This window comes from Oryx dammah, unplaced genomic scaffold (genome assembly GCF_014754425.2).
Source record: "Oryx dammah isolate SB20612 unplaced genomic scaffold, SCBI_Odam_1.1 HiC_scaffold_2, whole genome shotgun sequence".
NCBI lineage: Eukaryota > Metazoa > Chordata > Mammalia > Artiodactyla > Bovidae > Oryx > Oryx dammah.
The window spans coordinates 3,119,818-3,146,739 of NW_024070186.1; the positions used below are offsets into that span (position 1 = coordinate 3,119,818).

Consider the following 26,922-nt stretch of genomic DNA (forward strand, 5'->3'; position numbering starts at 1 on the left):
GCAAAATTTGAACAATGAGATGTGGGTGATATATGTGAAGCTAATGGGAAATGGATAGTATATTTAAAATTTCATAGATAATACAAATGAACTAAAGTAATTTTCAAAAAACCGAATTGATTTCCTTGAACTTGAAGTGGCTAAGAATTAACTTAAGCATGAAAACAACGTAAAGAGAATCAAGAGGAAATAAATGTTAGGTTTAAATTATATATGAAAAGTTTCAGTGGTTTGAAAATCAAAATAATTAGGTTAAAAATACACATACATGGCAGACAGCAGTGTCTTTAATGTATGAAACACTTCTCTCTTGGACCAATAAGTCCAAGTAAAAGCAGTGTTGTTAACAACAGTATTAAATTTTTAGATGTTATGATATGCTGGGTACCCTTTTAAGGATTTTTCATGTATTTTAATTCTCATAGTAATTATTGGAGGCAGCTGCTATTATTATTACTCCATTTCATAGATGAGGCAGCAGAGACACAGGTTAAGTGAATTTCAGCATGCTTGCACGCCTAGTAAAGTATGTAGTTTCTGAATGGATGGCTTTCTTTGTATTGCAGAAGCGTGGCTCTGATGCCTGTCCTCTTGGCCAGTAGCCTGTACTGCTTAAAATGGGCAAAGGGCAAGAAAGGACATTTTAAAAAAGAATAAATAAAATGGCCCAAAATCATGAAAAATTTTCTATTTCACTAATGATACAGAAGGAAGTAAAACTCTAAATGAAATTTATTTTCTTCTTTGACTAGGGTGATGGAAATAAGACGTTTCCATGGAGTGGTGGTAGGAATTCATTTCTCCCAGTGCAGGGCTGTGGGGAAGGGCTGAGGTTCTCTGCTCAGGGCGTGAGGGACTGCCGTTGCCTCGGCCACTCTCCTGGAAGGCTGGGAGTGGAAGACGCAGCTTGCTCCGCAGTCAGGGGCCAGAGCACTGGGCGTGCCGCTGGTTGGGATGCACAGTCTGAGGTCACCTCATGTACGGTTTTTCTTTCTGAACACGAGTGGGGCCTGGCCAGGGGCAGCCACGCGCGTGACACAGAGGACGATTGAGAGGTTCCACGGCTTCCTTTTGAGTTCATCTTTCTGAAGAGAGTGCCAAGCTTGCAGCTTTGATGATAAATTTTACATTATCAGTTTATTGTGGCACTGTGGAATCTCAGGGAAATTTCATACAGGCGCACTAAGTCACCTCAACTGTTGACAAATGATTCTTGATGTTTAGTTTGGTACAAGATGCAGAGAATGTAGGTCTGCTTCCTTTATTCAAACTCAGTAACTGGTTTGGGACAATTAATTTCCGCTTGTTTCCCAGTGGAGCAGCTTTACTTGGATATTAATGGGGCACAGGTGTTGGGCCCCTGGTGTCTGTGTGCCTGGGAGGCACATTTCAGTTGTTTGTCTCCTCAGCCATAGGTACGGCAAGGTACTCAAGCTTGCCTTTCACAGTTTTTACAGTGAGGCTTTTTAATTTTTTTGATTTTTTTTCACATTTGCCTGCACCTGTTAAAATTTTAAAACTGTTCGTGTAGAAAGAAGTTGCAAAGATTTCAATAGTAAATAGTACTAAAAATTAAAGGAAATAATCTTCTATTCTGTTTAACTGCCCGGCCTTACGTGAAAGAGAAGTGAGTTGATTTCATGAGATCTTTCAGGTGAGAAGCCAATATGATCAATCAATGACCCAAATTTTGGTTGTGTATTTTTGAAACAGGTATATATATCTTTCTTAGTGTCTAAAGCAGTCATATACTTGTATTAATATTCATTTTTTTTCTTGTTGATTCACTGAACTGCACTACCAACATTTAAACGGCAGTGGAATAGCCTCCACAGACATTATGAATTTCAGTAGCTGGCATAATTATAGCGATCTACATATTCATTAAATCTACAGGAGAACTCTGTCCAAAAAGACAGCCATGCGTTCAGAAACAGACAACTAAATATATATATTTTAAAAGTTGCATCTCTGAGGCTTATTTAAAATTAAATTCCTGTAGCACTCCTCTCCAAGCAGAAGGATTTTAACAAAAGGATCCCCATGCTTTGGTTTCTTGCATCTAGGAAAGAATGGGAAGAACTATTTGTAAACAACAATTACTTGGCAACAATAAGGCAGAAGGGGATTAATGGGCAGCTGAGAAGCAGCAGGTTCCGCAGCATTTGCTGGAAGGTAAGAAGAAAATATTTATTTACAGTTTGTGGTTGCAGTCTATCAACACATTACCTGATGCCCTGGAAGATCACCCATGCGGGAGATCACTGAATTTTCCAAGAGACTTCACTCGCGAGGTTTTGGCTATCTAGGTTTATCTTTCATAGGACATTTGCTAATAAGGTTGAAGCAAGCGCCTTAGTCCTGGATAGCTGGCGATGGTGCAGGAGTCATTTGAAATACCGGTCTTTTCATCCCATTTGATGGTGCGGAACTCAAGCAAAGCCTTCTGGGTCTCCAGAGGCATTTGCGGAAATCCTTGGCGCTGGGCTGGGGTGGTGGGTGGCTGTTTTCAGGCTCCTGTTATATCGAGTGCTACCATGCAGTCGCCCACCTTCATTTCTGCCCAAATAGCAGACAGGAAAGACACTTTCATATTTTCTGTACTGGAACACAGTGAAGGGCAGCGAGAAGGAGAAGTGGAGAGAAATTAGGTCAGTTTCTTTCAGAGGAAGGCCATTGGTCATCCCCTGGGTAATGACAATCTGCAGTGTCCCTCATGGCTTAGAAATCGGTCCCTTTTTGTTCTTTCAAACTGAATAAGTTTAGATTGAGACTCACTTTTTAAATGACTTCTCTTGAAAGTTGTTTAGGGTTTATCTGCATAAATTGAGCAGACGGAGCCGGCAAGTGACGACAGTAAGGAACACTTAATGTATTAGACAGTTTGAAATCTAATAATTCAGGTTTAATAATTAAAGTGCGTTTTCCTTCTGCTCAGTGAAGGCAGGGTCGTGCTGCTCGGCTATGTGTACAGGAGGCTTTGCCCGCCCCCGCCCCCCCCAAGTTGTTTAACTTTTTGAGTCTCCTTCCTTTGCTAAAAATAAACCCAGTTTTATTTTAATGTTTTATTAAACTAAATTAAATCAAATTTGTCTTTTTGAGAATGCTTGTTAATTTTGTAAACTGATTGCTAGTTGTAAATTGCATTTTCTGCTGTAAAAGGAATGACTTCACTGCTCAGGCTTGTCCTCGAATTGTTCCTCTCTGTCCATTACCTGCTTGTTTGAAGACTGATCTTGGAAACTTTGATGCTACAAAGCGGACCTTGTGCTTGTTAACGCGCTCTGTCAATCACCCCGTAATGCAAGAAAGGGGAACAGGGCGGACCCTAACCCTCATGAGTTCTCCTTGTTCACCTTTGCTGTAGCTCTGGAGAGATGATGCCATCTCGGGGTGTGTCTTTTAGGGTCTTGCTTCCTGGCCTTTGTGCACTTCTGCAATTGTCCAAGTTGGTGTATGTCTTGCACACCCCACATACAGTTGTGAGCTGGAATGGTGATGAGTGTGAAGCACCGCGAATGCATCTTCTTCAGTTTTCAAGTGATGCCCTTTGGTGTAGTTTCACGTTTTCTTTGGATTTTTATGAAAGTTTTCCTGTTTTTTTTTTTTTTCTTGACAGCTTTTTCTTTGTGTTCTTCCGCAAGATAAAAGTCAGTGGATGAGTAAAATTAAAGAACTAAGAGCATGGTATAGCAGCATTAAAGAAATAGTAAGTTGTGCTCTAAGTAATGTAACTGTGTTCTTAAGTAGGCTTTGAAGGCCAGCAGCCTCTGACCTTTGTGTGTGTGTTTTCTTTCTTTCCAGCACATCACAAACCCTAGGAAGGCTGTTGGCCAGCAAGACTTGATGATCAATAACCCCCTTTCCCAGGACGAAGGGGTAAAGTTGGTGTTTATTCACGTCTCGGCCGCGCTTGCCCATCAGAGCACGCTTGTGTCTCGTTCTCAGTCACCGTGGAAGCAGTGTTACTGTACACCAGTAGGGCGATTCTTTTACCCCCGTGTTAGTCCACCTAGAGCCCGGTGGGCGTTATTCCCTGCTGTGTGCTGGCAGTGTTGGGGGAAGCCAATGGGCTGCTTCTGGAGACGGGCACGGTGGAGGGGAGGCCCCGGGGCTGTGAGAGCTCAGGGGCAGAGAGACGAGAACCAAGAGGAGGGCTCGGCTGGGGCCGAAAGGCCGCCGTGCACAGAGCCTCCCTTCTCTCAGAAGTGAGAAGGCGGCACCGGGAGAACAGCTCTGCGGAAGGAGATAGCTGTGTGTAGTGACTCTCTGAACAGGGTTTAAGATCATGAAAAAGATGAGGCCCTCCACCCTCAGATCCCAGTGAGGACGAGGAGCGATACACCTCAGAGGCACTGTGTCGCTTCTCCAGTTCCTCTTTCTGTGCTGAAGGACGTTGTTTTGTTTCACATTTTCTGTATAAAATTAACATTTCTTTTTTCCTCGTATGTGTAATTATTATAGTCAGTGAATATTAGGCAATTTTTAAAACTTGAAGTTCATATTTTAAGAAATAGATAAAAAATCTATGTGCTTATGAAACCAAAGCTTTGTAGAAAACATTACATATCTTTCTGTGTTGGCAATTCAGGTCAGGTTCCAGTGGGACCAGCTGGCCTGTGGTCCTCCTCTAGTTCAGGTAGACCAGTTTTTTGTTGTAAGGGTAGCAGCAGATGTCTAGCAGTAAAAGTATCATTCACTTTAAGTAGATAGTAGAAAATTTTAAATATGCACAGTAATATCACTGGAAAAACTAATGATAGAATGATTATGTGTCTCTGAGATTAGACTAGATTTTAATAAAGCATTTTCCAGTTCCAGGTTTTCTATCTGCAATGTGAAATCATAACTCAGAGAAGGATAAATTTTAATTATTTGAATCATTAGATTGAGATCATAAAAGTCAAGCAAAGGTGCAGTATTGTTTTAAATAAATTGCTTTCCTTATTTCAGAGTCTTTGGAACAAATTCTTCCAGGATAAAGAACTTCGGTCAATGATTGAACAGGATGTCAAAAGAACGTATGTAGAACTATTTACAAGTTACCTTCAGTAATTCAGACTGGTGTTACTTCTTTGAAATTTTAGCAAACTATACAATCTGTAGAGGAGCCTTAGTCGAATGCAGTATTCTACTTGTGTTAATAGTTATTTTGGCCAAATTTTGATGATAATAGTTACTTTCTGTTCTTAAATTATAGACTTTTGTGTTCCCTTTGTCAAAATAAGTTACATTTATAATATTGGTAATAATATAACATATCAATACTTAGATGTTTAAATCAGTTTTTCAGTTACCAACGTTTGCTTGTAGTCATGTGCTTCTAATTAAGGTTATGTTTTGTAGTCTTAATACTGGTTTTGCTAGAAAAAAATTATCTTTTGCTTTACACCTTTGAATCCCTTTCTAATCAAATTACTGTTTAAATGACAGGTATATTTTTACCCCCCTTTACTTCTGTTCCTCTTGACACCATTCCAGTTTGCAAACAACTCCAGATCATCTCAGTATTTACTGTATGAAGTGGCTCTTTATCCAGCATATAGTTCATTTCTGTAACTTTTACGTATTGGACGTCACTTTTTTGGGGGTCATGTAATGAGGAGCACATGAAACTTGTGTGGGAAGAGCCTGGGGTAAGTCCTAGCAAGGTCTGCTCTAATCCTGGACAAAGTAATTTCAACAAAGGTCTTTCCCCCTTAGATGTTCATTTCTGCAAAACAGAGATGAGACCAAGCACGTCATTGCGTCATTGCAGAGTTACAGGTTCGCGTGTTGTTAGTGTTGTAGATTAGCGTGTCTACGTTTTAAGCTGCGTCAATGTCAGCCCAGCGCCCTTCCTCACCGGGGGGTCTGGGATGAGCCCGGTGTCTGAGAGCCCGTACCTCCAGGGCTGCCTTCCAGGCCCCCCACGCCTGTGTCTGTCTGCCCCACTCCGGTTCAGGTCCCACTCTACCGGGTGCACAGGCAGGCCCCTGGCTCCAACACTGCTCTCTCTCCAGGCCCCAGACAGAATGATCAGATGACATGGACTTGCATTAAGGTCATACTACCGATTTAACAAGTGAGATTTTCTACTTTAAAACGGAAGTGCTTCAGAGGGGTCGTGGGTTCAGAGAACAGCAGCACCACTGATAACTGACCATGGTGGCGAGGTGGGGCCGGGAAGTGTGCAGCGCTTGGGTGAGCCTGGTTAGGACGAGGAGCAAGCAGCTTCGGGGCAGTTAGCCTCCTGAGTCAGGACGTGGTGCTGGTCTCTCGTCGGTGGTTTCAGAAGGCAGAGTGCCGTTGTTTTGCTTCACAGGAGGCCCTCAGTAAATATTTGTTGGATAAAACAAAAGGATGAATTTCCTCACCCATCGCTTTAGTAACTAGCTGGGTGATCAGTGGTGATAAAACAGGGTTCATAAAAACAAAATGCACAGTGTATACCATTTACCAAGCAGTAACGATATCTCTTTCTTAAAATGCTAGGCAGTTATCTTAGAAAACTTGATAGCTTACGTTTGAAGTAGCCAATAAGAAGAGTGTGAGTGTCTCTGCTGTTGTCAAATGGAAGTGGCACTGACTGTCAAATGGAGGCACCGTGGCACTGGACGGGGTCCCACACCAGGACAGCCAGGCCAGGTTGCTGAAGGCAGCGGGAGCAGAAGGAGAAAGGGGAAGAAAAGGGTGGAGAGCAAAGCCAAGCAGTAAGTGGGACTGTGAGCCCCTTCAGCGTTTTGGTTCCTTAGATCAGACATTTCTGCTTTGCTCTGTGGGAAAATGTTATTTCTCAAAAGCTATATTCTGTGTGTTTTTCTTATAAAAATGTATGTGTGTCTGTGTGTATAACATACATACATGGCAATTTTTTTCCTTATAGTTTGTCTCCACTGGTGCATTTTAATTCAGGTTACAAAGCCGAGATGCAGAGAAGGCCTCTGGGTGGGGGAGGTTCACACCTCCTTCCCCAGAAGTCTCCCATGTCTCGCCTCACATTTTGAGGAAGTCTCCTAGCCATCTCTATGTAAATTCTGTGGCAAGTAACTTAGCTCGTAGGGTAAGGCTATCCTTATTTCAAAGCCTCCAACTTGCCAATCATAAAAGCTGAGCAGCTTGAGTACTCTTACTGCTGCTCCTTCAGGCCGCACGCCCTCCGCAGAAGGCGCTGTGTGCCTCAGTCGTGTCTGACTCTGTGGCCCCATGGACTGTGGCTCCCCAGGCTCCTGTCCCATGGAATTTTCCAGGCAAGAATGCTGGAGTGGGCTGCTGTTTCCTACTCCAGGGATCGAACGTGTGTCTCTTGCGTCTTCTGCATGGGCAGGCAGGTTCTTGATCGCTGCGCTACCTGGGATGCCTTTAGAAGGCACTTCATGATCCCAGATCCATAGTTTTCAACCCGGTCTGAACCGCAGCTCATACTGCAGGGGCCGGAGAGCGGGAGCAGCGCAGCTCCGTGACTGTTCCCCGCAGCTGCGGGAGAGTTGGGGGGTTCTGACTGACTGTCTCTTGTGTTTTGGACCCGTCCACTGCATGGGAGATCAGAGTGATGGGGAAAACAGATGAGTTTCCTGTTATCGTGGGATGTACATTTTAGTGTGGGGCGCTGGGGAGTGAGACATAAGCCCATGTAGGTACAGAGGGTCATGGAAGAAGGCAGTGACTGCTGTAAAGAAATCAAAACAGATAACCTTATACACAGCCAGACAGATGGCTGCTTTAGGAGAGGCGTCAGAAAGGGCATCTCTGAGAAGATCCGCTTTGAGCTGAAACATGTTATGAAGCCAGCAACATGGTGATCTGGAGGAGGAACCTTCCAGGCTGAGAGAGCGGCTGATGCCGAGTCCTCAGTGAGAGTGAGCTGAGAATCAGCAGGCCTGCTTGGGGTGGCAGTGGCGGTGGGGACGTTTGGTGCACTGTTCCACCAACCACGGCTAGGAGTTTGAGTTTGACCCCACCTGCAATGAGGAGCCTTGAGGGAGCTGAGGGGAGTGGGGACCCAGGAGGAGGGCTGGGGAGGCTGGAGGAGCTGAGGGGAGTGGGGACCCAGGAGGAGGGCTGGGGAGCCTGGAAGAGCTGAGGGGAGTGGGGACCCAGGAGGAGAGCAGGAGAGCTGGCGAGCCTGGAGGAGCTGAGGGGAGTGGGGACCCAGGAGGAGAGCAGGAGAACTGGCAAGCCTGGAGGAGCTGAGGGGAGTGGGGACCCAGGAGGAGAGCTGGGGAGCCTGGAGGGTGTGAGCGGGAGTGCGAGACCTGGGAGAGGGTGGCTGCTGTGCTGTTGGCGGGGGTAGAAGTGGGTGCAGCCTCTGGAAGGGCAGCGGGGGTCAGCTACAAGGTAGACTGCAGGCGGTCTGGAGCAGATACCAGCTGAGGACATGTATTGGATTATTGTGGCTTTCTCCCACTCCTCAGTTCGGCTCCATTGTTACCGCTGTTTGGGGGTCTTTTCACCTCTCACCTAGGAGTCTCTTGTCTAACTCTTTCCCTTGACTCTATTAACTTGCTTTTCCTGTCCACCTCATGTGTTGAACCCTGTTTCTCTCAAACACGTTCCTAGTCCTGCCCCTACTTGCCCGTCTGGACCTTCTGTGACCTCTGGTTTTGCAGAATATGTGCTTATCCAGACTCCCTAACACACACACTGTCCCTTTTCAGACTGTCCAGTTACCTTTGTGTTACTGACTTCTAGGTTAATTCCACTGTGGTCTAGGGGCAGGCATCGTATGATTCCTCTTCTGTGAAATTTGTTAACCTGTGTTCTGTAGTCCAGAATGGGATCTGCCTCTGAGAATGTTCTATGTGAGCTGGAGGAGAATGCGTATCCTGCTTTGTTGGATAAAAGTGACCTGTAGATGTCAGTTAGGTCCAGCTGGTTGGTGATGTTGCTCAGTTCAGCTTTGTCCTTACTGGTTTCTGCCTGCCAGTTCTGTCCATGTCTGATCAAAGGGTGTTAGAGTTTCCAGCTGTAATAGTGGATTCTTTCCTTTCTCCTGGGCTTCCCAGGTGGCTCAGAGGGTAAAGCGTCCGCCTGCAATGTGGGAGACCTGGGTTCAATCCCTGGGTCGGGAAAATCCCTTGGAGAAGGAAATGGCAACCCACTCCAGTACTCTTGCCTGGAAAATCCCATGGATAGAGGAGACTTGTAGGCTACAGTCCATGGGGTCACAAAGAGGCGGACACGACTGAGCGACTTCACTTTAATTCCTCTTTACAGCTGTGTCAGGCTTCGCCTTGCACAGTGTGATGCTCTGTTGTCAGGGGGCTCTTGTTATGGCCTGTGTGTCTTCTTGTAGAATTGACCCCTTTATCATTATTCAGTGCCCTTTTTTATCTCTTGGCTAGTGTTAGCATTGGATATTGTTCTCCAGGTATTTCCTTTTAATCTATGTATGTCTTTATTTAAAGTGGTTCCATAGGCAACATGATGTCAGATTTTAGCACGATTCCTTGTAAGGCAAGTCTACGGACAAATTCTCTCAATTTTTGCTTGTCTGAGAAAGTTTGATTTCTCCTTCACTTTTTAAGGGTAGTTTTATAGCACACAGAATTCTAGTTTGACAGCTTTCTCCTTCTCAGACACTTGGAATTTTTCAGTCCACCTTCTGTCCTGCATGGCTTCTGAAGAGAAGTTGAATGCGATTCTTGATCCCTGTGTAGGTAAGATGAAGCCCCACCATTCCCCGCCCGCCTGCCACCTTTAAGAGCTCTGTCTTTGGTTTTCTGCAGTTTGAAAATGATGTGCTGAGGTGTTGTTCTTTGAGCATTGGTCCTGTGCAGTGGCTTCTGAGCTTCCTGGCCCTGTGGTTTGGTAGCTGACGTTCATTTGGGCAGTGTTCTCAGTGACTGTCTCTCCAGATGTTTCTCCTGTGCTTTTCTCTCTTCTCCTCTCCCCGTGAGAGCCCTTGAATGCTCTGCTCTGTTTTTTTCAGTCTTTTTCTCTTGCTTCTCAGTTGTTGAGGATTTTGCTGAGACATCCTCGGGCTCAGATTCTCTCCTCAGCTGCTTCCAGTCTACTCGAGGACTCAGCCCATCAAAGGCACTCTTCCCTGTTACCCTGTTTTATACCTCTAAATTTACTTTTGGTTCTTTCTTAGGATTTTTGTTTCTTGCTTACATTGCCTGTCGGTTCTTACATGCTGTCTGCTTTATCCATTAGAGCCCTGAGTGTATTAATCATACTTGTTTTAAACCTCTGGCTTCATAATTGCAATTTCTTTGGTTCTGATGCTTGCTCCGTGTCTTCCAATTGTTCTTCCTACCTCCAGGCCTTGTAATTTTGTGTTCAGCTTTGTTTTTATGACAGCTAGATGTGACTCCCTGGTTAAAGGCGCTGCAGTCGTAGGTCGTTTGCAGTGTGATGAGCTGAGGGGAGGGGGAAGTACCCTTTAGATGGACGGTCAGTCTCCCGTGCCTCTGGACCGTGCCCTTCACGTGTTTCTCGCATCGCCCTTCCCCTCAGATGGACAGGATAGCTGTGGTGGGGTTGGGCTGGGCATTTCCCCCTCCCCAGGTCACTTAGGGGCCGATGGAGTCTCAGCAGGTTGGGCTCTGGGTAGCTCATTCTCCCTGCAGGCAGGCCTCGTTCAGAAGAGCAGAGTCCCCCTCTGTCCAGGTTGGCCCCTTTCCCCTGCCCCTGCCATAGCTGAGGGGATTTTTCTCTGGTATTCACTGTGGGAACCTGGCCAAGCTTCTAGAGGTGAATCTCACAGTTTTGTGTGGGTCTCCCTATGGTGGAGTTTTCCTGGAGTTTTTAACCCTCAGAGGTAAAGCCCATGGGCACAGGAGCCTGGTGGACCACAGTCCATGGGGCTGCAAAGAGGTGCTGTTTCTGTGCAGCTTTTGCGTTCCATGCAGCTCCTCTGCTCCAGTGCCGCGCCCCCTGCTGTACTGAGTCCGACAGCTCATCCTTCAAGCCTGAGTTCATCACCACCCTGCTCTTGAAGCATGTTCCAGTCTTTACAACTGGAAATAATCTGTGCCTGTTCTATGTCCCAGTGGCATTTTCTTAATAACTTTGTAATGATATTACTTACGTTTCTTTGATATTGCTCAAGTTTATTTAGACTCACCAGTGTAGTCAGTACATTTGTATTAATCTCCTTGGCATTGCATGTGCCAAGATGAATATGGCGTGGGCCCTTAGGAAGCTCACTGTCTAGTAGAGAAAGCAGACCTAAAGAAACTTCCAGAGCAGGAGAGCAGCGCTGCGCTGGAGAGAGGACACGCAAGAGCGCCAGGAAGCGCCCCCAGCTTCATGTTCCAATCCGGGAGGCCTGTCTAAATGTTTCCGACCCATGACCCCACGCTTACCTGAGGCGGACTGTGCTGTGCTCGGTTGCGCCGACTCTTTGCGACCCCATGGACTGTACCCTGCCAGGCTCCTCTGTCCAGAGCGATTCTCCAGGCAAGAATACTGAAGCTTCCCTTCTCCAGGGCATCTTCCCAACCCAGGGATCCAACCCAGGTCTCCTGCCTTGCAGGCGGATTCTTTACCGTCTGAGCTACCAAGGAAGCCCAAGAATACTGGAGTGGGTAGCCTATCCCTTCTCCAGAGAAACTTCCTGACCCAGGAATTGAACTGAGGTCTCCTGCCTTGCGGGTGGATTCTTGACCAGCTGAGCTACGAAGGAAGCCCCTGCCCACCTCACAGTGCTCCTCTGTGAATACCTGGGTACGTTAGCTCAGCACCGAATGCAGTGCACGGGGGATCTCGGCCCCTGCTCTTTGGAGCTTTGGGAAAACAAGCCAAGTACTCTCCCAAGGGAAACATGGGCATAAAATAGTGTGAACAGTTTCCTCATTTCTTTCACTTTCATTATGTTATTATCAGCATCAAGTACTTGTATTGCTGTAACTTGCAAGACCCTGAGAGAAACAGAATAAAGGGTGGAAAATACCAGGGGAAAACAAGCACCTCCCTGGTTGTTAGCCCAGGCCTCATCTTTCAGACCTCTGGTAACCCCTGGAGGGTGTTTCTGTCTTACTGCAGAGTCAGGGTGGTGCCTAATTAATGCTCATTGATTGTGAATCCTATCACTTATGATCAGTGTTTTTCAATTGTAGTAATAACATCTCTAACATTTTCAATCTTCAGAAACATAAACACACTTAAAAATACTATTATCCACCTTCTAGTCTGAGTTTAAACAAGATAATTTCATCTTGTAAGCTGTGTTGTTTTCTCATTATAGAATTTATTTGATCTGAATATGTCACTGAATTAAATATTATCTTCTCTTTCAACTAATTTTAATATTGTTTTATTCTACTAACCTTTTTTGCCTCAAAGGGTTTTGTATTCATTTCAATTAATTGTTCCTTATTTCAGCCTAATGAGGTTGTTACTGTTCTCATTTTTATTACTGAATAGGGAAAAAACTGATAATCAAAAGGTAAATCAAGTAGCTTCCAATTTATAGCATTTCTACTTCAGAACTTGAGCCGTCCATTCTGAACCAGTTTTGCCGTGCTTCAAAGGCTTAACATTATATGAAATTCACTATTATTTAAAATGATAGGAAATATTGAGTTCAGAATAAAGTATCATTTCCATATTATATACTAAAGAAATCTGTTATTTGATCTATCAAGGATTATTTTAAAAGTATATTTACAGTGTCTATACTATCATTTGCAAATTAACATATTTATAGGCTATTGCCAAATAGTGTCATCTTTTCTTCAGATGCCTCAGATGCCTCTCTTGAAGTAAATGATTAAAGTGTAGCTTCCTTTTGTCACTGTGACTGTGACGATATTTACGGGTCGGGTCGGTCCGGTCGCCTCTCGGGCCCGCAGCCCCAGCCTCTGGTCTTTCATGGTTCTGTGCAGGGCCCTTGCCGTCTGCGTCTCAGGCAGCTTACTCTCAGGCTCATTCCGCTCTGCCCCACTTGGTTCTCCGAGACACGGTCAGACCTTTACCAGCCTTCTCGTTCGATGATCCCTTCTGTTTGTATTCCCCAGATGGTCCAAACTTTAGACTCTCTATTTCAGCAAACTTTGTTTCCTCAATTTTTTTATATTGTTATTTGATATTTTGTGGATTCATTAATAATTGCTAAAACTTTCTCTTTAAAACCATAGATGTGTACTGTCCACTTTGGTAGCCCCCAGGCACATGTGGAGATTTAAGTTGAAATTAATTTAGATTAAATAAAATAAGTCTTCATCAGCCACTCTCAAGTGCTAATGGCTATTGTATAAGCCAGCACAGATATAGGACATTTCTATCATTATAGAAAGTTCTCCTGGATAGTGCTGTGAAAATAAACTGATTGTTGTTATATTTTTGTACTGTATATGATAGGAACATATGCATTTTATTTTTTATTCACAGTGAACTTTTAGAGATGGCCTGTGCTTAATATTTACTTTTGTTTCCTGTCTCTGCCCTTAAGAACCCTTCTTGAGTTTTTATAGTATATAAGTCTTATATGAGTTTTTGATCAAATTTAGTTATTATGTAGTGGATAGTGTAAAATTAGACTACTTTGAGAATGTTTTCTGTATTAATAATATACAAAAGTGATTTTACAAAGTTGTTTTTTTTTCCCCTCCTTATTTAAAGTCCATCTTCTACACATTTCCCATTTTTCAGAGAAATGATGCTGGTTCTCTAATCCAACAGTGATTATCACACTAGTGCAAAGTTAAGATATCCTAAATGTTGGTGTGTTTTATTCCGTTTCCTCAAAGCCCCCCCCCCCCTTTTTTTTAGTTAAATAAAAACCAAATTCCTCAGGGAAAGAAAAATTTTACAAGCAATTTCAGAGCAGAATTGATTTTGGTGTGTGTTAATGCAGACAATCTGCCCAGTGTTAAAATGTTAAAGAGAAAAAAAACCGCACAAGCTGCCATGTTCGTGTGATCACACCAAAATAGCAGCTTGTATTTATATTTTCAGTCTCCTCGAGGTGGACTGCAGGCACACCGCGCCGAGTGGCTGCGCTTGCTGTTGTGTTGTGCTTCTGTCTCATGCCGGCGCCGTACACGCTTGTGCATGCACGACCAGCCCTCACATATGCACTTGTTCACAGCCGCAGAAGTGAAAACGACAACACAAGCCGCTCTCTGCGGGTTGTCGGCAACCTGTGTGTGTGTTTCTTAAATATTAAAGGGGGAGAAGCAGATTTCCAGGAACACAAGAAACAATTCTTCCGTCAAATGGCCTGTAGTCCTTCCTTATTTCACAACTCTTAAGGTAAAAGCAAAATATTGGACTCTCGCAGTTCCCTCTGTATATTTAGAAGTATGTATATCCCGTACTGCTAGTTTATGACATGTATTTTTCTCATTTCTGCTGCATGTAAGCATGCAGATTCTTACTACATATTTGTTCCAATTTATGGGATTTTTTTTTTGTTGTTGTTGTATGGGATATTTTTAAGCTTAAATTTTTTTCTAGCATTTGTGTGAAAATGGAGGTGTGTCTGCGGCAGTCTTGGTGCTGACTGCACCCGCGTCCCTGGCTCCTGGAGCCTGGGGGCAGCGGCGGCCCCCAGCAGCCGCAGAGTCCGCCCGGAGCTGCGGGCCAGGAGGGTTCTCCCTGGGAGATCTGCTGTGTAAATGAAGCCAGCGTCTTTTACCACTGTTTATATCTCTAAACTGCAGGTTCACATACTGACAATGAAGAGGTGAAAAGGTAAAGTCCCCTGGGTGGTGGAGTACCCCCCTTATGCTGAAACATTCCTCCTCGGCCCAGCCCTTTCAGTAGAGTCGCAGTATTTTAGGAACTTTCATGCGGATTTGGAATTGACACTACTTTACTACTTCAAGGATAAATGCTTTAAATTGCTTTAAAATTTTTTTTAATTGTTAAAATACTGCAAAATGAAGTCTTTCCGTGTGACAGAGCCTTGCACTTAAAGTGCATATTTCTGTCTACTTATATTTTTTTCTCTCAATTTTTCACCTTTATGGTACCAGTAGAAAGTTTTTTGTTTTTTCTTTTATTTCAAGCAATGAGGCACTGGGGTTGCTTGCTGTGTAACTCTGGGCATTGGAGAACTAGGAAGAACCTTTGCTGACAGCCTCCATTCAGATGGTGACAGACGCGCGTGCCCCCCCCCGCTCCTCCCCCCCCCCCCCCCCCCCGACACTCCAGTCCCACTGCCTCTGTCCCCAGTTCATTCTTGGACATTTCCAGTCCTCCTAAGTCTTCTCACCTGGATGGTGATTCCAAACTCCCACTGTCCCTGTTAGGCCCTGGGAGATTGTTCTGCTATCCTCTTGGGCTGGATCACACCCTTGTCATCACAACAGATTTGTACTTTCTTTTCTATGCCTTTTAAAAATCAGTGTTCACCTCTAGTTTATGGCCTGTGAAAATTATATAATGCTCTTATCGTCATTTGTTAACAAAAAACAAAGGCAGCAGAACTGTAGTCTAGCCTTTAGTAAGCTTTGCCTTCTCACCTCCAGTCCAAGTTCATGACTTAACTTTCATTTTTCATTAGTTGGTTGGTTTGTAGGTTTCTGCACTTATTTATTCATTCAGCAAATACTACTTGAGAAATTACTAGGTAGCAGCTACTATTCTAAAAGTTGAGGATCCTGATAAAGAAAATAGTGCCTCTTCCATTCTTTTATAGAACCCTGCATATTTTATTGTAATTATATTCCTTTTAAAAATATCTGTGTAATATCTATTTTCTTGTCTAGATTTTAAGTACTTAGTTTTATGTTTTTATATTTTTGCTATTCCCCAGCGCCTGGCATCCATAATAAGCATTGTGTCATTGGTAATCATCTTAAATCCTTTTTATTTTGCAAGTGCATAAAGTTGAAGCTCAGAAAGAATGACTTAAGAAAATATAACTTGTTAATGGCTGCAGTGAAAATACTACGTGGGACTCCAGGTCTTTCTGCTAGTCTATAATATTTTATGTGAATCTTATTTGCCTGAGTTTACCACTTTTTTTTTTTTTTTTCAATTCAAGAAGCTTTTATTGAACACCTTCTGTGTGCATAACACTTTGTGAGCAAACAGGAGATGGAAGCATGAGTGGGCTACTTCAAGTCTTAGCCAGAAAGCTGTGGAGATTAAATACGCCCTTATGGTTTCTGCCCTCTGAGTTCACCTATTCTAATATAGAGTTGCTCAACCTTGGGAGTATTGACGTTTTGGACCAATTAACGCTCTGCTGTGAGAGGCTGTGCTGTGCAGTGTGGGGTGCTTCGCAGCGTTCCTGACCCCTGGCTACTGCAGCCTCTGCCAGGCCTACTTTTTAGGTCTTTCCAGAGCATCGGGGTGTCTTGTCTGACAGGAGGGTTCTCTGGGGCACCACTTTAGAGTTTTCTGAGAGCCTAACAAAGGATTTTGCATTCACACCCTGGGTTACACCTTTCGACCTTGTTTTTCTGTGTCTTATGTTTGATCTTGGCCCAGAAGTAGAGTCTTACTGCTTCGTGTGTGGCTGGAGAGGGTGAGAAGGAGACAAGGTTGGGCTTGAAATGCCTGTGTGTTGAGCAGCCCTTCCCTCCACTTCCCGCTTTCCTTTGTTGTAAGGGCCGTGAAGCCAGGCGGCAGCTCCGCACTGCCTAGACGGGCTCTTGGGCCCCATCACCTGTGTATTGGGTACATTTGCAATATTCCAAATAAACAGGCTGCTGTGTTGCTAGTACCCAACAAGGAATCTTTGTCTCCACTTTTCTTACGATGTTTTCCTCACTTTGACTTTCGCCCTCGCTGGCAGCCTCATGGGCTGTCTGGCTGGCTAACCGTCTCTCTCAGATCCTTTAGTCTTCTCACTGTGGCTCTGTGCGACGTTCCAGCTCCTGTCCAGGCCCATAGCTACCTCTACTGCATATTAAAAAAAAAAAAAAAGGAAACAGCCCAGTTTCATATTAAAAGCTGTGTTCATGATCTCTTGCTACATATTTCATAGTTGTTGGACATTTGGGAGCAGCCGAGGCCCTGGGACCTCTGAGCGTGCAGTCAGGCGTCAGCTGGAGCCGGGGTGGTGTGGGGCTGCTGAGGGCTAGAGGACCCATGTGGGTCTCCTTTGTGCTGCGTAAGTGTCCTTTCTCTAGAGGATCTTCCCCTAAAGCAAACAGCCCAAGAAGGAAAGGCAGTGTGTGCAGGAATTGGCAGGTGTAGTTTTAAGCCAGCACGGTCTCCCAGGTTCCGAAGATGCCCTTCTCCGCTCTGTCTAGCCGGAAGCGGAAGTGCGGGCGGCGCCTGAGGTGGGATGCGCTCAGGAGCCGCACGCTGTGGGCGCCTGGCATGGCCGCTCTCGTCCCAGCGGCCGCGGCTCCCTGGAGAGGATGCTGGGGCGTTCAGTCCAGCTTCCTGCCTGGAAAGAGGAGAGGGCAGATTTGGTTGAATGCGGGTGGTGAAGCCGTCATCCCAAGCAGGGAGGACAGGAATCGAAAGCGGCTGTCCTTTCATCCCGGCTCGCTGGGTTTGCTTGATTTTTATTTCAGTTTTTCTTTAATAAAACAACAAACTAGAGTAAGACATTATAGTTATTTTGGTGTTTAATCGTATTCTAGGGAGTTTTCATCAGCTCATTTTAAATTTTAGATGGATGCCGGTGGTGGAAGTTCTGGGTTTGAAGTGTGGACACAGCATCAGTTATTGTTCCTGCAAGCCCTCCGGTGCGGCTCCATCCTCCTGCTTGGCGATAAACCTTCAACAAGGGCTTTGTTTTTTCCCTCGGGGCATCTTATTGAATACTTGCATCTTCAGTAATTCATCTGGGCCCAGTGCTTTGTCTGTTTTAATACTTCTAATTACCTAATTAGGTGCCGTAATGCAGTGACAAAGCCCTTTGTCATTTCACTCTTGTCTTAACCCTTTTCTTGCTTAGGAAACATTCCTTGTGTCTCTTTGTTGTCTAAGGAACTCTCCATCATGGATACACCTCGGATATTTGCCTGGCTCCCTTCTTGTCTGGGTCGTGACCAGCCAGGCCCTGTTGAGATCAGGTCTTCCCGGTTGACTCGCAGCAGGCACCTGGGCCCCTGGTTCTTGGTCTGAAGTTGGGGTTTCGTTGTCCTGCCTCTCTCACTTCTTGATTCACCCCCGTGCCTTGCAGTCACATGGGAAGATTTCCAGAAAGCAAGTGGAATAGTTGTCATAAACTGCTTTTGTGACATAATTAGTGCCATTTATCATTCATAGAACTTAGGTGTCCACAGGTATCCATGAGTAAGTGTAATGGAAATCAACAGCATTGTTTGAAAATTATAGTGATCTGTGCTTCAGGATAACTAAAAATTGACAAGGGTCAGTTTTTCTTCATATGTGTATTTTAGATAACAGTGAAAGAAAACGTGTTAGAATTATAGTTTTACCATTTTACAACCTCTGATGAATCAGTCTAGACAGTGATCATCAGTCGTCACAGAAAGAGAGAAAAGCTAAAAATCTCTGCCTCCCAATGAAGGCACCCGGCACCATCTGTACCCGTTGTCCACTTCAAAGCTTAAGAGAACAGCAGAATTAATTTTGTTGATAAATCTCCGACTTGAGGAGGGCTGAGCAGGCTGTTTTTCTCTGTTCCATGTGGTGGTAGCCAGACCAGCTCAAAGTTTAAGGATCAGAAGGCATGTCCATCTGTCTGGCTCTCGAGGCTGGAACTCGGCAGAGACGTTCTCTGGAGCTGGAGCCGGCACACCTCCCCAGGGCCTCTCGTGGCTGCTTGGCTTCCTAGCAGTGTGGTGTCTGGGTTCCACAGCTGTTTGCAGACAGGGAGATGGACAGAAGCTGTGTTGCAGCATTGCTCGCGTTGCCATCTCTTTGTGAGAAGCTTGTCACTGAGGACCATGCCTGTGCAGAGGGGTGGCGTTAGGCTGCCCCACCGCTGTGTGGGAGGAGTGCCGAAGGATTCCGGAACATGTGCTTGAAGCGACCGTATCTTCCGTGAAGGTCCGTGTCGAAAGTTGAATTTGAACCTGTTGAAGTCTCTAGACCTCCTTACTAGTTTATGGGAATACAGGGAGATGAGGAATGTGTTCCATAAAATGGAAGATCAGGAAGTAAAATGAAGAATGTGGGAAGTTTCTACAGGGTAAAGAGTTTTATTTTTCTAACAAATGCATTGTAAAAGAGAGAGGGAGAAAGAGAGAGGAAGGGAAGAGAAGGCAAGGAAGGAAAGAAGGGACAAGTCGGTGGAATATGTCTTCAGAGAGATAGCAGCAAATTTCAGTGTACAGATGCTTCTTGGAACTTGATTGAAACAAACTGAAAAACTTTTAGGGAAATTTGAACATTTGACTGCATATTTGGTTTAATCAGTCGATTATTTTTATTAGTTACAGTGTTAAAGTAGTACTGTGATTGTGTTTTTGGAGTCTTTATATTTTAGAAATAAATGTGCCCTGCAGTATTAGTGACGTCTCAGAGTTGCTTCGGAGCGCAGTGCTGAGAGAAGAGAATCCATAGAAGGGAATTATTAGTCATGAAGCTGGGCGACTGTGCTGGGGTTCAGTCCATTATTGTCTCTCTATAAATGTTGGAATTCTCTATAATGAAATATTTTTTAAACTTGAAATCTGTATTGCCTACGAATTTGGAGTTATTTCAAGTTACAAAACAAAATGCATACACCAGATGTTTATACCTCTTGGTGTTAATTTACAGTATATAAAATTTGTCTTTAATACCTACAGAAATCTTGAGAGAGAAACTCCTGTACTTTAAATGTTGATCAGTTAAGTTGAATCAGAATTATTACCTTTGTTTCTATCAAGTAAAAATGTTAGATGATATTAGTCTAAATCCCATCATGAAATACTTTGATATTCCTTTCTCTTTGCTTATCAGAGTTCATCCTCACCTATTAACCATCTCTACTTTCTTTTTTGGCCAAATTCAGAAATCCCTTCTCTTGGACTCTCATTTTCTAATCATAACAGAATTCATCTTCAGTTCCCATTTGTTGTGCTTCTTTTCTCCTTTTTCTCTTCTTTCTGATGGTTTGACTTGAGTGAATCATAAACTTCTCTAGTTCAGTCATAAATTTTTTTCTCTATCTCATCTTTAATGAATTTACCACCATTTCTCTTTTTGCATGAAACTGCAAAGTCACTCTTGATTTTTCAAAATCTTAATAATTTTGATCCCAGCCTTGGTCTGTATTCTGTGATTTTTCCTATTGTTTCAAAAGCAGATTTTTCTTTCCCAATGATAATTTGGGTTAGACTGCTGTTCAGATTACCTGCCCTGAATCAACACCAGATGTCAGGGAAGCTATTTTGAAGCTTAAACCTATCATCAAAGTTGTCTATCACTATTCCTAGAAAAGCTGCTCACTGCTTTTCTCCCTTTTATTTCTGATTCCTGTAGATAGAATGCCTTCTCACTTGAAGCTTGCTAATACAAGAATCAAGTATTTTTTGTAGGAAATATGTTATTATTCAGGTGTATTCATCAACCTTATGACTTGTAGGTTCTTCTGTGTAACTCTAAACTCATGAAATTTTATTCCACTGCCTATCTCTGATTCATTGATTAGCAAGGCAGTTGAGAAGTACTGCTACTCTGCTCACTACTCAGGTACACTGGAGCAGGTGTTAACCTCTCTAGTTCCATTCTTACCGATTACCTTCTGAGCCAGATTCTTTCAGCTGGTAACTTCTGTGAATGTCAGTTCTTCCAGATTCTGAAAATACATAAACTTTTTGTCTCTGTTTCAGAACTCTTCTGAAATCTTTCACACCTTACTTGTTTCATGCTATGGATTCTTCATCACAATATAGAGCACCTCGTACTTTTCTGAAAAAGAGGGTATCCTGAGGCTTCATAAATGCATTTTAGCGTTGTAGACTAGACTCGTGGACAGTGTGCAGTCACACAGCTATGCCCTGTCTGCCTAATGCACATTTTCAGTTGATTGGGTATTTGCTAAAGGTTCAGTTCAGTTCAGTTGCTCAGTCATGTCCGACTCTTTGCAACCCCATGAATTGCAGCACGCCAGGCCTCCCTGTCCATCACCATCTACCGGAGTTCACTCAGACTCGTGTCCATCGAGTCGGTGATGCCATCCAACCATCTCATCCTCGGTCGTCCCCTTCTCCTCCTGCCCCCAATCCCTCCCAGCATCAGAGTCTTTTCCAATGCGTCAACTCTCCGCATGAGGTGGCCAAAGTACTGGAGTTTCAGCTTCAGCATCATTCCTTCCAAAGAAATCGCAGGGTTGATCTCCTTCAGAATGGACTGGTTGGATCTCCTTGCAATCCAAGGGACTCTCAAGAGTCTTCTCCAACACCAGAGTTCAAAAGCATCAATTCTTCAGCGCTCAGCCTTCTTCACAGTCCAACTCTCACATCCATATATGACCACTGGTAAAACCATAGCCTTGACTAGATGGACCTTAGTCAGCAAAGTAATGTCTCTGCTTTTCAATATGCTATCTAGGTTGGTCATAACTTTTCTTCCAAGGAGTAAGCGTCTTTTAATTTCATGGCTGCAGTCACCATCTGCAGTGATCTTGGAGCCCCCCAAAATAAAGTCTGACACTGTTTCCACTGTTTCCCTATCTATTTGCCATGATGTGATGGGACCAAATGCCATGATCTTCGTTTTCTGAATGTTGAGCTTTAAGCCAACTTTTTCACTCTCCTCTTTCACTTTCATCAAGAGGCTTTTTAGCTCCTCTTCACTTTCTCCCATAAGGGTGGTGTCATCTGCATATCTGAGGTTATTGATATTTCTCCCGGCAATCTTGATTCCAGCTTGTGCTTCTTCCAGCCCAGCATTTCTCATGATGTACTCTGCATAGAAGTTAAATAAGCAGGGTGACAATATATAGGCTTGACGCACTCCTTTTCCTATTTGGAACCAGTCTGTTGTTCCATGTCCAGTTCTAGCTGTTGCTTCCTGACCTGCATACAGATTTCTCAAGAGGCAGGTCAGGTGGTCTGGTATTCCCATCTCTTTCAGAATTTTCCACAGTTTATTGTGATCCACACAGTCAAAGGCTTTGGCATAGTCAATAAAGCAGAAATAGATGTTTTTCTGGAACTCTCTTGCTTTTTCCATGATCCAGCGGATGTTGGCAATTTGATCTCTGATTCCTCTGCCTTTTCTAAAACCAGCTTGAACATCAGGAAGTTCATGGTTCACATATTGTTGAAGCTAAAGGTGGGTAGTTTAAATTATTTACCTGCAGTTTGATTCTTAGAGATCTCTAGTTTTTAATCTCGTGAGTGGTTAGTATGCATTTAAATGAAACTGTAAGTTGACATGTAATATAATTTACATTTTTAGTAGTTAAGTATTAAACTCTCATAGTTCATGGATATTTGTTACAAAGTGAATATTGTAGTTTTTAGCACTTTCTCCCATAATCCATTCAGATTGCAGCAGCCATTGGGAATTTGGTGGTCCAGTGTGCGTAGACAATTTCCAAAGTGGTGTTAAAGAAGCAGACATATAGAATCACTCGGCCATGTGACCTGTCCAGTCCTGAGATAGGAAGCCTGCTTCAAGGCAGGGCTAGAGTTAAGTCATCCGATGAGCACGGAGAGGAAACCATTTCACCTCAGAAGGATTACTCTGTTTTTACTTTAGTGACATAAGTTTTTCCAGAAAACTTCTTCTCAGCATTTTATTAACTAGTCACCTGTCTTTCATCCTGATTACTCTCATTTGGGGTATTTGACTTTCTAAAGAGTTTAGCAGCTTTCTTTTGTCCTAAATAAGTCATTTAACAAGCTTTGGTATGTATCTCCTACTTCAGTTTTTTTGACACTTTCTGGAACTTCTTTGGCTTCTAGGATATAATATTATTCTTGCTCTGACTCTACTTTCAGATAATTTCTCCTTTTTAGGAACTCCAGCCTGAGTCTGGGCTATCTAGAGGGCCAGCACACTGAGATTTATGCATGGATATGAGATACCCCATGGACTGTTTATTCCAAGCCCCAGAAGAGAGGCTTCCTTACTGCAGGAGAAGAGATCAGACTCCTATATCTGGGGACAAACTATATACCCACAGGAATTTCAAGCCAAAGTCAAATGAACAGATGAAGATGAAACAGGCTGTAATTTATTATAAAAGTTAGAATCAGGAAAGAGATGCCTCACAAACCACTAGCGTAGGCCACACAGGGTCCCAGCCTGAACTGGAAAGAAAGTTCTCTCACAGGGGCCCTGGAGAGGATCAGAAGGACGCAGAAAACAGCTGAGCTCAGCAGCGATAGGAAGCGGTAAGAGTCGGCAAGTGGCTGACATCGCCGCGGGTGTGCCTCTGGAGACTCAGGAGGACCGCTCTTCTGATGCGGCCCGTGCCTCTGTGCTCTCGGTCTCCAGCCTCCCGCACGCACTCGTATCTTCGGTTCCCAAGCCGCCTCATTCACGCGTGCGGCATGTCGAGGGCCCATCCTCAGGCCGGCAGTGGCCTCTGAGCCGGACGCCCACCGCCAGGCCTGCTCCTGCCGCTGTTGCGGTGTCTCACCTGGTCCCAAGCGCAGTGTGATCATCCCACTTCAGAGATGAGGCCGTTAGGTAACTGTCTGCTCCAGTCCTGCAGTAGCAGCTGTGCCGCAGGAAGCTGAACCCAGGCCCTCCTCAGGCCTGTGACTCTCCACCTCACCTCAGTGTAACATCCTCCTCTCCTTCCTCTAAACCTCTCCTCTTGCAGTCTTTTTTCCAAATTAGAGTCCCTCCAGTACTCTCGTCTTTCCTTTTGGCTTCAGAAACGTAGAGTCATCTGTTGCTCTCCCCCCGCCGTAATGCTGCCTTGGAAGCTCCTGTGTGCCTCCCGCCTCTCCTCCGCCCTGTCATCCTGCCCCAGCCGGTGGCGCCTCCCGGAAGCACGTGCCCTCTGTGTCACTAGCACCACGCTCGGAATCGAGCCCGCAGGGCTTTCCTTCTGATGGGGTGACCTTTCCCACAGATGTTCTATGTTCCTCTTCTCCTAAAAATTCTCGTTCAGACCTTTTGTGATTGAACCCATTTGACTGCTTATTTCTGTATGATGTTAGGAAGCCTTCTAATCCCATTCTTTTACCCATGCTGCTGCTGCTGCTAAGTCGCTTCAGCCATATCCGACTCTGTGCGACTCCATAGACGGCAGCCCACCAGGCTCCCCACTGGGATTCTCCAGGCAAGAACACTGGAGTGGGTTGCCATTTCCTTCTCCAATGCATGAAAGTGAAAAGTCAAAGTCAAGTCGCTCAGTCATGTCCGACTCTTAGCGACCCCATGGACTGCAGCCTACCGGGCTCCTCCATCCATGGGGTTTTCCAGGCAAGAGGACTGGAGTGGGGTGCCATTGCCTTCTCCATCTTTTACCCATAGCTGTCCACTGTTCCCAGTTCAGCTCAGTCATGTCTGACTCTTTGCAACCCCATGGACTGCAGCACACCAGGCCTCCCTGTCCGTCAGCAACTCCCGGAATTTACCCAAACTTATGTCCATTGAGTTGGTGATGCTATCCAACCATCTTTTTGTTCGAGTTTTGTGAAAAATATCACTGGTAGTTTTATAGGGATTGCACTGACTCTGTAGACTGCTTTGGGTGATAGCGTCATTTTCCCAATACTGGTTCTTCCAATCCAGGAACCTGGAGTCTCTCCATCTGTTTGTGTCAACTTTGATTCCTTCATCAGTTTTCTGCATACAGGTCTTTTGTCTCGTCAGGTGGTTTATCCCTAGGTATTTTATGCTTTTCATTGCAATGGTAAATGGAATTGTTTTTTTTAACTTCTCTGATGTTTCACTGTCAGTGTGTATGAATGCAAGGGATATCTGTATTACTTCTATTATATCCTGACTGATTATTTTTGGATGACATTCATTCTTAAAGGGTCATCTCTTGGTATTCATGAGGGATGGAGTCCGGGACTCCCAGAGATACCAAAATCCATGGATTGTTTAACCCTCTTGTATAGAATGCAGTAATATTCACAAATATAACCTATGCCTATCCTCACATAAATCATCTCTAGATTTCTTATAATAGCTAATACAGTGTAAATACTTGTGTAAATAGTTGCTGGCAGGCTGGCACGTTCAAGTTTTGCTTTTTGGAACTTTCTAAAATTTGTTTTTCCTAAACATCTTTGATCCATGGCTGGTTGAATCTGCAGATTCGAAAGCCACGTGCCCACTGGGCTGAGAGATTCATTGTGTATTGCAGCCCTCTGTATTTGCTCTTTGGGTTATTGCCATCTTTCATTATAAACAACTATTTAAGCTCCTTTCAGGTGAATACTCTGCCCTTTTTATTTCCGACTACCTCAAAGCACCTGGTAGAATTTTTGATCCAGAGATCATTTAAACAGTATTGACTAACTCATTCCATTTAAAGTGGTGTTTTAATCAAATAAAACTAATGGTGTGGTAATGTATAATAATTTAAATTCTGATATTTGCATGAAAAAAAGATAATGATTTTTTCACAGAGTTGGTATTTACAAAATCACGTTATACCAAATGGGATTAAACAAAGCAGTCCCCCACACCAACAGACTGTACGTCATTTTGCTTAAAAACTGTTTATTCATCATGTGATGATCTTAAGCATATGAAGACATTTGAAGTGTTTAGATGTCAAAGGTATCCCTTCCCTTTGTGATACAGTAATCTCCCTTTTCTCATCCTTTTTTTCTTTAACACATCAGTCCCACCTCTGGCATAAGTTACATGGCAAATAAAGACTTGTACTAAAACCAAAAGCCGCCCTTGGCACCTCTCAGAGATGAAAGTTTGAGGGTAATTCTTGAAATTGTGTTACTCAGTTTCAGTCCTCTGTTTTCTTTTTTCAGGTTTCCTGAAATGCAGTTTTTCCAACAAGAAAGTGTGAGAAAAATTCTTACAGATGTTCTTTTCTGTTATGCTAGAGAAAACGAGCAGTTGCTTTATAAACAGGTAATGAAAATATCGTACAGGTGGCATCCATTGACTCAGAATTTTCTATACAGCTTGACAAATGATAGAGCAATAATGTAGCCTTTATTGTATCCAAAGTTGTATCATAATAGTAAAGCAATCAAAGAGCTGCTTGTCAGCTGCACGGTGAGAAAAGTAAGCTCGCTAGCGCACATATGCTTCTTCCTTATTATAAGACATTCTGCCAAATTGTCTTCTATAAGGCATTCAATCTCTTCTTTCAACTTTTGGGAGTTTGTTTATAAACAGCATCTTTGAAGGCAATCTAGTAATAAAACTTTTCAGAGTTGTATACATAAATATTGTTTCTAAGCACAACATTTATAAATGCATGACATGCCATGCAGAGGTGATCAAGTGTCCTTTTACTCTTTAAAATCTACCAATAATATAACTTCAGAAAGTTCCTTTAAACTTCCTGGAATTTATGTGATATTCTTGGGATCTTGATGTTTAATTCATCTCATAATTAAAGAAGGTTATTGGGTTATGTGTATTCATTTTGAAATGTAAATTATTTAATATATAAAGAAGTATCCAGGTTTCTACTTAAGCTAATGGGCTTCCAATAAAAATATACAGAGTTAGATACTTTAATGTATCTCAAAATACATGTTAAGTGAGGATTCAAACTATTAATAAATTCTCTGACAATCCAAAGTTGTTATGTCCACTGCTGACCACCCAAATTCAGTGTAACAGAAAACACCCGCATGGTGAGAGCAGTGTATTTATAATTTGAGATAAACTTGATTTATTTAAAGATAATAAACCAAGTCATATTGCAGTTGTCCTAAATAATACATTTGTTATTCTCTACATGGAAATATGCAAAAGAACTAATTTTATTTTAGTTTTAATATTACTAATATATATTTTATATTAATTACATGGTGGTAATGAGCTTTTAAAATGGGAAATGGAAAAAACGTATCCTGTTCTTAATGGCAACCAAAACTATAAAATGTCTAGGAATAAATTGAATAATATAAGAATAAAAGCTATATAAAGAAAACTGTAAATGTTATAGAAAGATATAAAGGTAGAGTTGAATAAATAGAAAAGTGACAACATGTTTCTAGGTGGGAAGATACTAAGTAA

The 26,922-nt window shown here is 43.4% G+C and overlaps 1 protein-coding gene across 4 annotated transcripts in view; it reads left to right on the forward strand.

Moving 5' to 3' along the window:
* Positions 1–26,922, forward strand: part of TBC1D5 (TBC1 domain family member 5) — a 585,769-nt gene that overhangs the window by 313,395 nt on the left and 245,452 nt on the right. For all 4 annotated transcript variants that reach the window (XM_040263533.1, XM_040263505.1, XM_040263514.1 and 1 more), the window contains 5 exons: positions 2,067–2,175; positions 3,620–3,709; positions 3,805–3,879; positions 4,954–5,021; positions 25,698–25,800. In XM_040263533.1, the coding sequence (XP_040119467.1) occupies positions 2,067–2,175; positions 3,620–3,709; positions 3,805–3,879; positions 4,954–5,021; positions 25,698–25,800 (445 nt within the window). The remainder of the gene's footprint in view (positions 1–2,066; positions 2,176–3,619; positions 3,710–3,804; positions 3,880–4,953; positions 5,022–25,697; positions 25,801–26,922) is intronic.